The sequence below is a fragment of the Mirounga angustirostris genome, unplaced genomic scaffold (assembly GCF_029215605.1).
Source record: "Mirounga angustirostris isolate CCGP_5_RB_7025 unplaced genomic scaffold, mMirAng1.0.hap1 SCAF_16, whole genome shotgun sequence".
NCBI lineage: Eukaryota > Metazoa > Chordata > Mammalia > Carnivora > Phocidae > Mirounga > Mirounga angustirostris.
The window spans coordinates 7,124,094-7,137,099 of record NW_026991724.1 but is presented as its reverse complement, the minus strand read 5'-3'; the positions used below and the strand labels follow the sequence as shown (position 1 = coordinate 7,137,099).

At 38.5% G+C, this 13,006-nt stretch overlaps 1 protein-coding gene across 1 annotated transcript; it reads right to left on the bottom strand.

Moving 5' to 3' along the window:
* Positions 1-432: 432 nt before the first annotated feature.
* On the bottom strand, positions 433-12,892 carry GCSH (glycine cleavage system protein H). The gene is made up of 5 exons (XM_045890683.3): positions 12,605-12,892; positions 8,923-9,002; positions 7,646-7,709; positions 2,458-2,589; positions 433-569 (listed from the first exon to the last, which is right to left on the bottom strand). The coding sequence occupies exons 1-5, from the start codon at positions 12,750-12,752 to the stop codon at positions 472-474; spliced, it is 522 nt and encodes a 173-aa protein (XP_045746639.1). The 5' UTR covers positions 12,753-12,892; the 3' UTR covers positions 433-471.
* Positions 12,893-13,006: the final 114 nt, after the last annotated feature.

Genomic DNA, 13,006 nt, shown 5'->3' with positions numbered 1-13,006 from the left:
AAATAGCACCAGCAAGTGCAGTATATTGCAAAATTAAGGTAGTATTGTTCTTTATCTGGCACATTACAACTAACAAACCTTTCTCTACTGCCAGTTATTTCCAATGGAAAGATTATTTAAGCATTTTGACCCCCATCCAGGGATAGATGTAAGCTTAAGGCTTAAGGTAACAATGTCATCCTTGAATTACATAATTTTTATAACTAGTTTTTAACCAAGATAATTTCAGTATTCTGAATATTATAACTGGAGCATAAAAATCAGAGGGTGTTGCAAAACAGATGCATGTTGTGTTTTTCTGCAATCATTATAAAGTTAAGGGGTATTTTCTTCCATTAGCATTGTTGCAAGTAGTTTCTTTCTCCACTGGTATTGCTAATAGTTGCTATTTTAAATCTCTGTGTACCACTAATTTAAGACAACTTTGCTAGATTAAGTTGTTTCATACTAGTTTATTTAGGGGTTCCATTTTCATTCCTCAATAGATTTTATGTATTTCTCATATGCTTCTTCACTCATTAATTCATCCAGTTCTGAAGGATTACTGAGTGCTATCTTGATCAGCCAACCTGCAACCGAAAAAAAGTATCATATTCCAAATTACCTTTTTAAATTGATCTAGTATTCTTTACATAAATCACTCATTTGTTCAAGGAGCTTTATATTTTAGCCTTAAGAATTCAGTTAATAAAAAAAAAAAAAAAGAATTCAGTTAATATCCTTGCATATCACAATTGAAAAGAATTAAAGCCAGAATAGATTCTACTATAATGGATTAAGAACTCTTAACCTCCAACCTGTCAGAATGGCTCTAATAAAAAAACACAAAAACCAAAAAATGTTGACTAGGATGTGGAGAAAAAGAAACCTTTGTGCACTGTTGGTGGGAATGCAAACTGGTGCAGCCACTGGAAGACAGTATGGAGGTGTCCCAAAAACTTAAAAGTAGAGCTACCCTATGATCTTGTAATTGCACTACTGAGTATTTATCCAAAGAATACAAAAACTAATTCAAAAGGCTGTATGCACCCCTATGTTTACTGAAGCATTATTTAAAATAGCCAAACTATGGAAGCAGCCCAAGTGTCCATCAACAGATGAATGGATGAAGATGCGGTGTATATATATGTGCATATATGTGTATAAAATGGATTATTACTCAGCCATTAAAAAAATATGAAATCTTGCCATTTGCAACAACATGGATGGCATTAGAGAGTATAATGTTAATAAGCAAAGTAAGTCAGTCAGAGAAAGACAAATAACACAGGATTTCAATCATATGTGGAAGTTTTTAAAGTAGGCTGCACACCCAGCATGGCGCCCAACACGGGGCTTGAACTCACGACCCCAATCAAGACCTGAGCTGAGGTCAAGAGTTGGATACTTAACTGACTGAGCCACCCAGAAACCCCTCATGTGGAATTTATGAAACAAAACAAAGTAAAAAAAAAAAAGGAGACTCTTCAGTATAGAGAACAAACTGATAATTATCAGGGCAAGGTAGGTGGAAGGATAGATGAAATATGGCATGGGGATTAAAAGAGTACATTTGTCATGATAAGCTATGAGTAATGTGTAGAATTGCTGAATCACGATATTGTACACCTGAAACTGATATAAACACTGTATGTTAACAATACTAGAATTAAATTTTTAAAAATTAAAAACAACAAAAAACCTCAAGTTGCCACAACCATCAACAACATTGAGGGATCCAAATATACAAGACCAGGATATCTTTCTTTAACAGAAGGAACAGCGACACTGTAACTGCTGAGGTGACGGGGAAGAGGAAGCAGAAAGCACTACTAGAGTTAGAAGGACTAGGTGACAGGCAACAGAGAACTACAAGCTAATCTTAATTTTGCAATTCATGTACAAAATGGAGAAAACTGCTGCTACCATACTTCACTGGGTTATTAAGAAGATGAAAATGTGACAAAACTGATGCAATACGCATTATTCTATTACCACCTTTATGTGTGAAGAGGTAAATACTTTGAAAGTGTTCATAAAAAGTCTATACCCGTAATACTAAGAACTCTGTAAAAGAAGGCAATACTTTTATTGACAGAGATCTTAAAGCTAACCTTATATATTCAGCTAATCTGTGTTTCCCTTTTTTAAAGCAAAACATCCCTATTTCGTATCAAAAAAGTACAAAATGAGGGGCGCCTGGGTGGCTCAGTCTTTAAGCGTCTGCCTTCAGCTCCGGTCATGATCCCAGGGTCCTGGGATCGAGCCCCACATCGGGCTCCCTGCTCAGCGGGAAGCCTGCTTCTCCCTCTCCCACTCCCCCTGCTGGTGTTCCCTCTCTCACTGTGTCTCTCTGTCAAATAAATAAAATCTTAAAAAGTACAAAAAGATGAAGTTCCAATCTGCTAAAGCTTGCTTTAAACTCTAAATGTTAACTGCAGCAATAATCCTTTGAAAAAATTTCTAGCAACAACTTACCATCTTCGTAACAAGATTTGTTGACAAGTCCTGGATTTTCTGCAAGAGCTTCATTAATTTCAGTTACTTCTCCTGATAAAGGCGAATAGAGTTCACTAGCAGCTTTCACACTTTCCAAAGCACCAAACTCATCTAAATTGAGAAAATTAAAATATTAAATATCAAAAGTCAATGACCTGAAAATATAAAATATGGGTAAGTGGTCACCTTTAATACAGGCATGATAAAACATTCTAAATATCTTTAAAGATTTTACTTATTTGAGAGAGAGACAGCAAGAGAGAGCACAAGCAGGGAGAAGGAGAAGCAGACTCTCCGCTGAGCAGGGAGCCTGACACGGGGCTTGATCCCAGGACCCTGGGCTCATGACCTGAGCCAAAGGCAGACACTTAACTGAGTGAGCCACCCAGGTGCCCCAAAGCATTCTAAATATCTTTAACTAAAAAAAAAAAATCAGTTTTGTCATGCTCATATCACCTGTAAGAAGGGTATAAATATCCTCAATTAAGTGGACCTGTTTTTAGACGGAGTCAACAGATGGTGATGTATCTGAATACCAGATGTACTTAAACCCAGTAAAACTCAATGAAAATGAAATGTTAGGAGATTCCAGTAATGGTGAAGTACCTCATCAGACCAGCCTTCTTGAAGATAACAATTATAAACTCTGAACAAAACAAAAAACAATTATATGAAGGCTCTGAAGGGTGACCAAAGGAGGAGTCAATCCTTAAAAGGGGCCCAAAATGGAGGAGATCTTCATTTATATAATTTGTACTGACAACACTGCCCCATTCAAAGCACACAGTTTCACTAGAACACAGAGAAAACCAGTCTTATTTGCTTGAGAGGTCAGAGGATGGAACGTGGGCCTGCCAAGGTAGCTGGAAACTGAGGGTTGAAATCCTATAAAGAAAGGGAGCCATGGTCAAGAGAAAAAAGTAGTCAACAGATGACAAAAGGACCCATAGACCCACATACTGGAATAAGCAGAGAACCTAAAAGTAACTATTACAAATTTGTTCAGATTTTTAAAAAGATCATCATGCGCGAACACATGGGGGAATACCTGCAAAGAAACTGAAATTTTAAAAATGGACATTCTAGAACTGGAAAGTATAATATGTAAAATAAAATTCACTGGATGGCAGTAACAGCAGAAGGGTCAGTGAATGTGAACAAAGAGCACGTGAAATTAACCATATTTCAGTCTTTTGACTGAAATAAAAGACTGAAAAATTAACAGAGCCTTGGTCACCTCTGGGACAACACTGAGTGATCTGAACTGAATGATACTGAGAATACAATATACCCAAATTTGTGGGATATAGCTAAAATATTGCTTAGAAGGCAATTATATTTAGGTCTCATTTACAAAGAACATCTTAAAAATCAATGACCTGGATTCTAGAGACACTAGAAAATGAACAATAGCAGTCAGTTCATGGAAAGGAGACAACACTTGAAAGAAGGGACAGTAGTGATTTTTTCAAAGATGGCTTTTGGCCTGAAGACAGCACCAATCTTTGCCATTTGGGGCAGCCAAAATTCTGAGAGAAAAATCTCAGTCTTAATTGGCATAAGGGACCAGAAGATAAGTTGAGGCCACCACAACTACTGGAAAGTGAGGTGGGAAAGCCCAAGGAGAGAGACTAAATGGAAGAGCCCCAAATCCTGTGTATAAACTCTGTCCAGGTCTCTGAATGATGCCTGAGCCATGCATGCACAGCTGGTGTCCCAGCTAAGGCTAAAAGAATTAAAACTTAGATTTTAGCTGCTACCCATCACAAGGGAGACAGCGTTTCATAGTATGAGTAACAAAGTACTTACTAAAACAAAGCCCCAATTTTCTACCAAGGAAAAATTAGATAGAGAAATTAAGTCTAATTTGAAGGAAAAAAACAAAGCTAGGAGCATGAAATAAATGGAGTATAAAAAAATTAACAGTAAAAATTTGCTTCTTTCAGGATTAGTATGATAAATAGCTAACAAGACTGATGAAAAAAAAGAGAGAAAACACACAAATTACCACATCTTTACTAATGAATTTGACAACATGGAAAAATTCCCCCCAAAACGTAACAAAATCAAAGATAATGTAGAAAATATGAACAGCCTTATATCTATTAAAGAAATTAAATTTGTATCAAAAACCTTCCCAGAAAGAAATCATCTAACTCAAGATTTAACTAATTTTATCAAACACTTAAGGAAGAAATAATACCAATCTTGCACATTCTTTCAGGAAAAGAGAGAAGGTGAGAACATTTCCAAACTTAGTCTAAGAGGCCAATACAGGGGTGGCTAGGTGGCTCAGTTGGTTAAGTGTCATGATCCCAGGGTCCTGGGATCGAGTCCCAGATCAGGCTCCCTGCTCTGCAGGGAGACTGCTTCTCCCTCTGTCTGATGCTACCCCCCTGCTTGTGCTCTCTCTCACTCTGGCAATAAATATATAAAAATCTTAAAAACAAAAACAATCAAAACCAGGAGGTCAATATAACTAATTCCAAAATTTGACAAAGCCATTATAAAAGACCAATATCTATAATGAATATTAATACAAAAATGATTAATTAGCAAATCAAATCCCACAGTATATTTTTAAAGGTAATTTTTGCATCATAACTACCAGGAATGCAAATCTGGTTAAACATTTAAAAATAACCTTATTCACCACATTAACAGAATAAAGGAGAAAACCCTTATGATCATGTCGGTAAGATGGATAAAACAAATGTGACAAAATTCAACATCCATAAATGATAAAAACTATCAGCAAACTAGATGGAAAGGAACCTCCTCATCTGATAATGAGATTCTGTCAAAAACCCCCAGCTAACTATCATGCCTAAATGATGAAATCTTAATGCATTCTCAAGATAAGGAATAAGGCCAAGGCAATGATGTCTACCTCACTGCTTCTATACAACATTATACCGAGGGCTCAGGGCCGTGCAATAAGGCAAGAAAAAGAAAGAAAATGCATAAAGATTGAAAAGAAATAAAGTTCTTTATTTACAGATTACATTACTGTTTACATAGAAGATTCAAAGGAATCTATAAAACTGTTAAGAATCAGTGAATTTAATAATGCCTGAAAATGGAAGCAAAAACTGTGAAGTTTCAAGAAGAAAACACGGAGAGTACCTTGCAAACTTGGTATAGGCCACAGTTGCTCAAACTTTCTTGGTTCATAGTGCCCTAAGTATCTTAGTAACATATTTTTCATTTTTAACTACAAGTATTTACTGATAATGTGTGTCTGTTGCAGACTATACAAATTCTCTATCAGGGAATCAGACTGAACACCACATTGTCTTATTGATGATCCTTGCTTACTTTCATGCAATATTTGCTTCAAAGACACATTACCCAAGATAACACAGATCTAATATTGGATAACTGTTAACTCTATTGAGCTATCAGTGTGTGGTGTCCAAAAGAGATTGAAAATTTTAAATATCCCACAGCTCTAGGGTATATAGGATGGGAACCATGGAGACAAAGATTTCTTAGAAAAGATGCAATGTTCTATACATAAATTAAAACAGTAATAACTTGGACTTGTTAAAAATTAAAAGCTTATCAAAAAAACACAAGAAAATGAAAAGACAAAATAACAAACTATGACAAAATTTCACAAAATATAGATCTGAAAAAGGATTTGTACCTAGAATATATAGAATGCCTAAAAATCAATGGTAAAAAGACAACACAAATAAATTGGTAAAGGCTTGACTAGAGACTACAAAGATGTGAGTGGCAAAAAGCACATGGAAGGGTGCTCGAAAATAATTTATCATCTCACAGTGAGATCTGCAGTGCCTAGAACTCTCTCATATTGCTGGTGAGAATGTAAAATGGTACAACCACTTTGGGAACCTGTTTGGCAATTTCTTACAAAGTTAAACATAAAACTACTACACTACAAGCCACAAATTCCACTCATATATATATGTATATATATACACATATACACACACATATATATATACCCAAGAGAAATGAAGACATCTACAAAAAAGACTTCAACAAAAAAGTTTATAGTAGCTTTATTTCTAATAGCTAAAAACTAGAAACAACACAGAAATCCAACAGGAGAAAAGATTAAAATGTTACATAATGGTACACTACTCAGCAATAAAAAAAAAAAACAACTACTGATCACTCAACATAAATCTCAAAATCATGATATTGGACAAAAGAAGCCAGACATAATATAAAAACTGTGTGGTTCCTTTTGAATGAAGTTAAAATAATAGACAAAACTAACCTATGGTGTCAGAAATCAGAGAACAGGTTGTCTCGAGAAGGGTTTTAATCGGCAAGGCTTACACAGTGTTTATGTTTATCAAAACTCACTGGATTGTACACTTCATGCATTCACTGTATGTAAATTTTTCATCAATTTTATAAAAGCCTTTAGTAGAAAAGTTTAAAGACCGTATTCATTAGGGATATTTATGTTAACCTAAGTTTTTTAAGCATAGAAAGTAGGTTCATGCAGCTCACTTGCTGTAAAGAGATGTTCAGAAACAGGATCTCTTGCCTGAGAGCAGCAAAGTGGGTATAAAAGATCATGAGAAAACAAGAACAACTGTTCTCTAATGTATAGAACACAGGAAAATGGACAGATAAAGATTATTAATCACAACAGGATCTTATTATGGCATCGGAAAAGGTTCCTATGAAGACCTTCAAAAAAGAGGGATATGACCTAATATTATATGAGAGCCAGGAAGCAGAAAAAGTTCAAACAAGATAAATGATGGGGAAAGTTTAAGCAGAAAAAAAACCATGGCCAATATTGTCAAAGATACTTAGAAAAACAGATTCTTTACTGCCTCCAAAGAAAAACAGATTTAACCTTCTCATCCTACTTTTGGATATGGCCATTTGAGAAAGTGATGCTTTGCTGCCATTTTGTGACCTCTGACACACTGAGGCAGAAAAAGTATGAAAAGAGGTCATGTCCTTGATGATCCTTCACTGAGCCACTAAGCCAATCCCCTGTATCCACCTATCTCCAGACTCCTTGAGGGAGATAAAATAAACCCCAACTTTAATCTTTTAGATTGAGTTTTCTATTACTTGAGTAAAAAGCACTCTAACTGGTCCTAGGTGCAACAAGTTATTCAAGGTAAAGAAAACTTATGGCATGAATAATATACCAAGATGAGAAAAATACCTTGTTTGTTCAGTTTTGTCCCAACTTCAGGCAGACTACAGTAAACAACATCTCCCAGAGCTTCCTAAAACAAACAAAACACAAACCTTTAAGAAATCAAATTAAACCTCCTAGTGAATAGAAACAAGTCAAACACTAACCTTCTATAATTCAGATAGTACATATTTTACACTCCAGGGGCCACATTCTTTAGTTTTTCTTACAACTCTTCAAAAATGCAAAACATTCTTAGCTCAGGACCTGTAAGAAAACAGGCCACCAGCTAGCCTAGCCCACAAGCAGCAGTGACTCCTGTCATAAACCATATCCCCCTTATCCCCCCCATATACTAGCTCCTCTGAGAACAAACACCTTGTGCTTTTCTACCTTTGCAGTTTCGCTTAGGCCATTTCCCCTGCTGTATTTGCTGAAATCCTACCCACTGATCTATAAATCATAGTCCTCATACCTTGTACTCCCTGAAGACCTTGATTCCAAGTTAAGAAGTGAGCTCTCCATCAGGTGAGTTACAACCCTTGTACTATGCAGGTCATCCATCATATAATGTTTTGTGTGTCATTTTCCATGTAGGTGATTCCCCTCATAGATAAAACTCCAGGAGGTGAAGACAACACTTGCACAGTATTGTACACAGTACCCTGTACTGGGCCTCAGTATGTACACAGGCCAGTGACGATAACAATTGTCACTGATGCTCAATACCTGAGATTCCAACACTTCTGAAAACTAGTATACATTCCTATCAGTTAACAGTTTCCCCTTCCTGCCCCCCCCCCCCCCCCACAGCCCCAGTTGAAAATCACTGACTCATACTTGCTATTTGGCTTCTCATTTTCTTCTGAATAATTTCTCATTATGGGATCAGTGGGAATAGAGAAATTAAAGAAAAAGAGTGGCTACATAAAAGGTTTGCCTTTGTCTAATCTGTGCCAGTCTAGGTTTTCCTTCTTTATCCCCTGGGGTTGTGCATATATCACAGTATCCACAAACACTGTCAACACTCCCATGCCTTCTGCTTGCTCTTATTTTTTCCTTAACTGCCCAAACATGAAACCTTTCTTTCTTGAATAAGGTATGTTTACTTCTGAGTGTTAACCTTTTAATAATCTCTTAAAACACTATATACTGCTCTAACTAAATTTATATTTTACTTGTTTACTTGATTTTCTTTAAAGGGCCCAAAATAATAAGGGGCAGAATAAACAATCTTTAAAAGGTAGAGCAATCCAATTTAGGCAAGAGCACACTGTTTTTAGTATTTCAAGACAAGCCAATACCTGTGCAAAATTGCTGATTCCCACTGTTCCAATACCATTTTCTGTTGTTATCCATTCATGTTTGTCTGTGAATTTACGCACTAAAATAGAAGACCAGTATTTCAGAAAAGCAGTGGTATCACTTCTTAAAAAGCACTTTTCATATCAATACTGTCAAAAGGCAAGACTTTCCCAGTATTTGTGTTTAACTTAACACTGCGTTTCAATAATACACTGCCCAGGAGAAACCAGATCACATGAAAAGATGGAACATCTTCTCAAGAGTAGTATCATTTAGGCAAAGATGGCTTGATGTGAATAACACCTTGTGCATCTTTTGGAGATTTGGTTATTCCAACATTAGTCTATATTACACATACAAACTATTTTGGAGCGTACTTCAAAATGTATACTCATCTATTACTGGTCTTACAGAAGGTAGTCTGTCCCTCTGTAGCTTGGTGTGAGGGAGCATAAATGCTCATAATGCTTATAAATGATTTAACCTGAAGAAAAAAAAATGTGCCTCTTTAGGTAGAGTTGACCTAAGAGGGCTTCACTGCATCTTGGTTATAAAGTGGAGTCTTACATGAATGAAACTGATCTGCAACAATTATAACTTGACTAACTTCTTAAAATTCCATTTTCATTGAATTCAAGCCTGCCCTTGAAGAAAATGGCTACTGTCATTTAAAGAAACAAACTATAAGATCAGAACTCAACAGTCACCTCAGAGCTAAGGCATTAACTGGTGGAAAGTCAAGTTCTGCTCAACATTCAGTGGACAGATTAGCCCTTGGCTTTATGAGCTTTTCTTCAAAGACATGGCCGAACTATTCAAGGATTCCTGGAAAAAAGACTGACCAAAGTTCAAGACATGTGAAAAAAGCTATTTAGAATTTAATGTTAGTAGTACTTGCTTTAAAGAATAAATTTTTTAAAAAGCATAATGCTAACATAATATTATGTTATCACATTCTGAGGCCAAATATTTTTCCAAAAACAATGCCTCAGAAGTTAATAGGACAATGGTTCATCAATTCACATGCTGTTTTTGAGTAAGCCTTTCTGGTTCACTCTTACCCCTTACCCACAAGATAGTTGTACTTAAAACAGCATTAAAATGCTTTGATTACACAGCGCTGATATACAGCAGAATGTAACTTACTGCTTTCTTTTTCCCTTAATCATTAAAAAACTTCAATTTCATATTCTTCACTGTAAGAAGTTGTAAAATCTGTCAAAAAGGAACTTGTTTTGCTTCATTCCACTTCAAATAACTAAATGCTTCAGGTCAATCTGATCTTTCCGTAAAGTTTCTAACTTGGTGTTCTGACTGCAACTCTCTCCCCCACTGCCTTTTCTTGACTACTACAAGTTCGAATTTCCTTCCTGCCAGAAGCCTTCTGTAGCCCTCCAAAGTTCCTAGGCCATCCAACTGGCTCCCACAGCACTCTGCACCACTCTCTCCGGATCCTGACCCTACAGTACACAGCACTTAAGGAACTACACATATACCCTTTTGTCCACTCTCCCCAGCAAGGAGATGAAGTACAAAGCAAGCAAGAGCATGGTTTATCTCATTATCTCATTTTCATTTGTATTCCCAGTTCCAACACAGAGCTTACCAAACAGTAAGCACTCAGAAGTTTAAGGAGTGAAGTAATTCTTTAGTTTTAATTAAGTAGATTCTGAGCAAAATATCTATATACATATTTGGCTACACTCAATTCTCCCTATCACTCTGTTACAACTCTAGAACTGGCCGATTACAATACAAATTATGAAATAATAAATATGACTTCTCTGAGACTACTGTCTCAATTTTGGCCTTGGCATCTTGCCTAATTGTAAAGATAATCTTAGGAGTAAGGTTGCTCACATACACTCAGTTTAACAATTGAACAACCATAAATTTAGAGGAAAGACAGCAACATTACTAAGGTAAATGCATGTTAAGTCCACTTAATTTCAAAGTCCAGGAGACTTTTTACAAGGCCAAGCTGTTTAGGCTAAAGACAATGATTAGTTTAATTCTCCTTTAACCCTCAGCCTAATAGGAAAAAAGTGGACAGATTAGGTAAAAATTACTTTCTTACTGAGCCTTTAAGAACATTTTTGGCCTCAAAATGAGGCGTTTCAGTAATTTATGAAAAGTCTGCATTTTCCTCCTTTCAACGTCACAAGTCAAGGGGCACCTGGCTGGCTCAGTAGATGGAGCATGTGACTTGATCTCAGGGTCATGAGTTCAAGCCACACATGGAGCATGGAGCTTACTAACTTACTAAAAAAAAGTGTCTGTTCCAAAGTCACTAGCCAGATAACAAATATTGGCCAATTTTTACCTACTTGATTCTATAATATTTAATAACGAGTAACATTTACCAAGTACTTACTATGTGTCAGGCTACATGTACAGCGGTTACATTATTTCATTTCATCTTCCCAACAACTCTGCCTGGTAGAGGTATTATCATTTACATTTTTCTGATGAGGGGAACAGACTCAGAAGTTAAGTGACTCTGCCCAAGATCACAGAGCTAGTAAGAGGTAGGATCAAAATTGGAACCTGGGTCTCTCTGTTCTTAAAAACCTTGGTGTTCAACCAGATCATGGGTTATTGATATTTTGGACAATATTTAACTAGCTAACTGGAAACTGCAAAAAGCCAGCAGGTAAGCGTCACACTGAATAACCAACCAAACAAACCAAAAAAACCCCACCAGACTTGAAATTCATTTCTTCTCTGAGATATGCTTTCCCCTTTGTATTCAGATTGGTAATTACTGATATGTGTCACCAAGAGAACTAAAGGAATATATTAGCAACGAAAGAGAAGCATCTTTATGTTTCAGACTGGAATAAATGTTATCAAGTCTTCCATTTCCAAACAGGTTTCTAAAACCGTGAACTTAACGGGACAACAGCCATCACAGGCTTATGCACCCCTAAGAAAGAAGCCTGAGCTCTTGGAGGTGCATTAGCATCTCAAGCATTTGTGCACGCAGTAAGAAAACTTTTTCTGCTGCGATAATTGTATAGTAGCACAGATGACCAAGACATTTGTGGGCAGGGCCCCGTTATTTCAATTGCATGTCCGTGTGAGGCCTCATTTCTGTCCCAACACATCCATGACTAAATATAGGTTTTAGCAGAATGTAAGAGTCCCAAAGACTTTATCTCACTGTTTTTAGGAAAAAGCCAAGTCTTCAAAGGGATGCTCACTTTTGCTAGTAAAAATCTAGCTCCAGTGCTTTAATTTCATTAAGCGCTCTTTAATTTTACTTCAGAGTTCTCAGTGACAGTCCATGTAGCAAACTAAAGCCTACCATGTCTCCAATTTTAGGGCCCACGATGCACACATACGCGAGATAACCTAAGGTCGCGAAGGAGCTTAGCGACGCTTGCATGGTTCTCCAGCAGCGAGCGGCCGGCGCTCCCGTGGAACGAGTTCGCACTTGGCAGTCGCGCGTGTACTCCAGGCTTCCTCCTCCTGGCTCCCCAACCCGCAGGACAAAGGCTGCGGTGTCGGCCACGCAACTAGGGATCCCAGCAGTAGAAAGAAGCGTGGGCAGGGGTCGCCTCGCCTGACCCGGGTGGTCACCACTGCGGACTCGAGGTAAGCAGCGACCCGGGGAGGGAGGCGCCCAGCCCCGTCGCCCCAGGCAGCCCGGCTCTCCCCCACGTGCCCGCCCGCGCTTACCGGAGAGCAGAGCGGAGCCCGTGCGCAGTGTCCGGACAGCGCCCGCCCTCAGCCCCCAGGGCCGCGGTGGGCAGGGTGCGGCGGGCGCGGAGGCGACGCGCAGACTGCAGGCCACAGCCCGCATGCTCCGCACCGCTCGCAGCGCCATGTTCACAGAGGTGCGGGGGTCGCAGTGCAAGCGGCTCGGAAACCCCAGCCGGCAGGGGCGGAGCAGGAGCGGGGCGGGGGCGGCCCCGGACCGGAGCAAGCCGGAGCGAGCTGGCTGGTCCGGGGCGCGGGGGAGGGGCTTGGCAGGGACGGGGGCGGGGACTCCAGGCCGGGCGCGGCCTCGGATAGGGCGACGTGCGTGAAAGGGGAGGGGATCTGCGGCAGAATTGCGTCCCGGAAGGGGCAGGCGGTGAG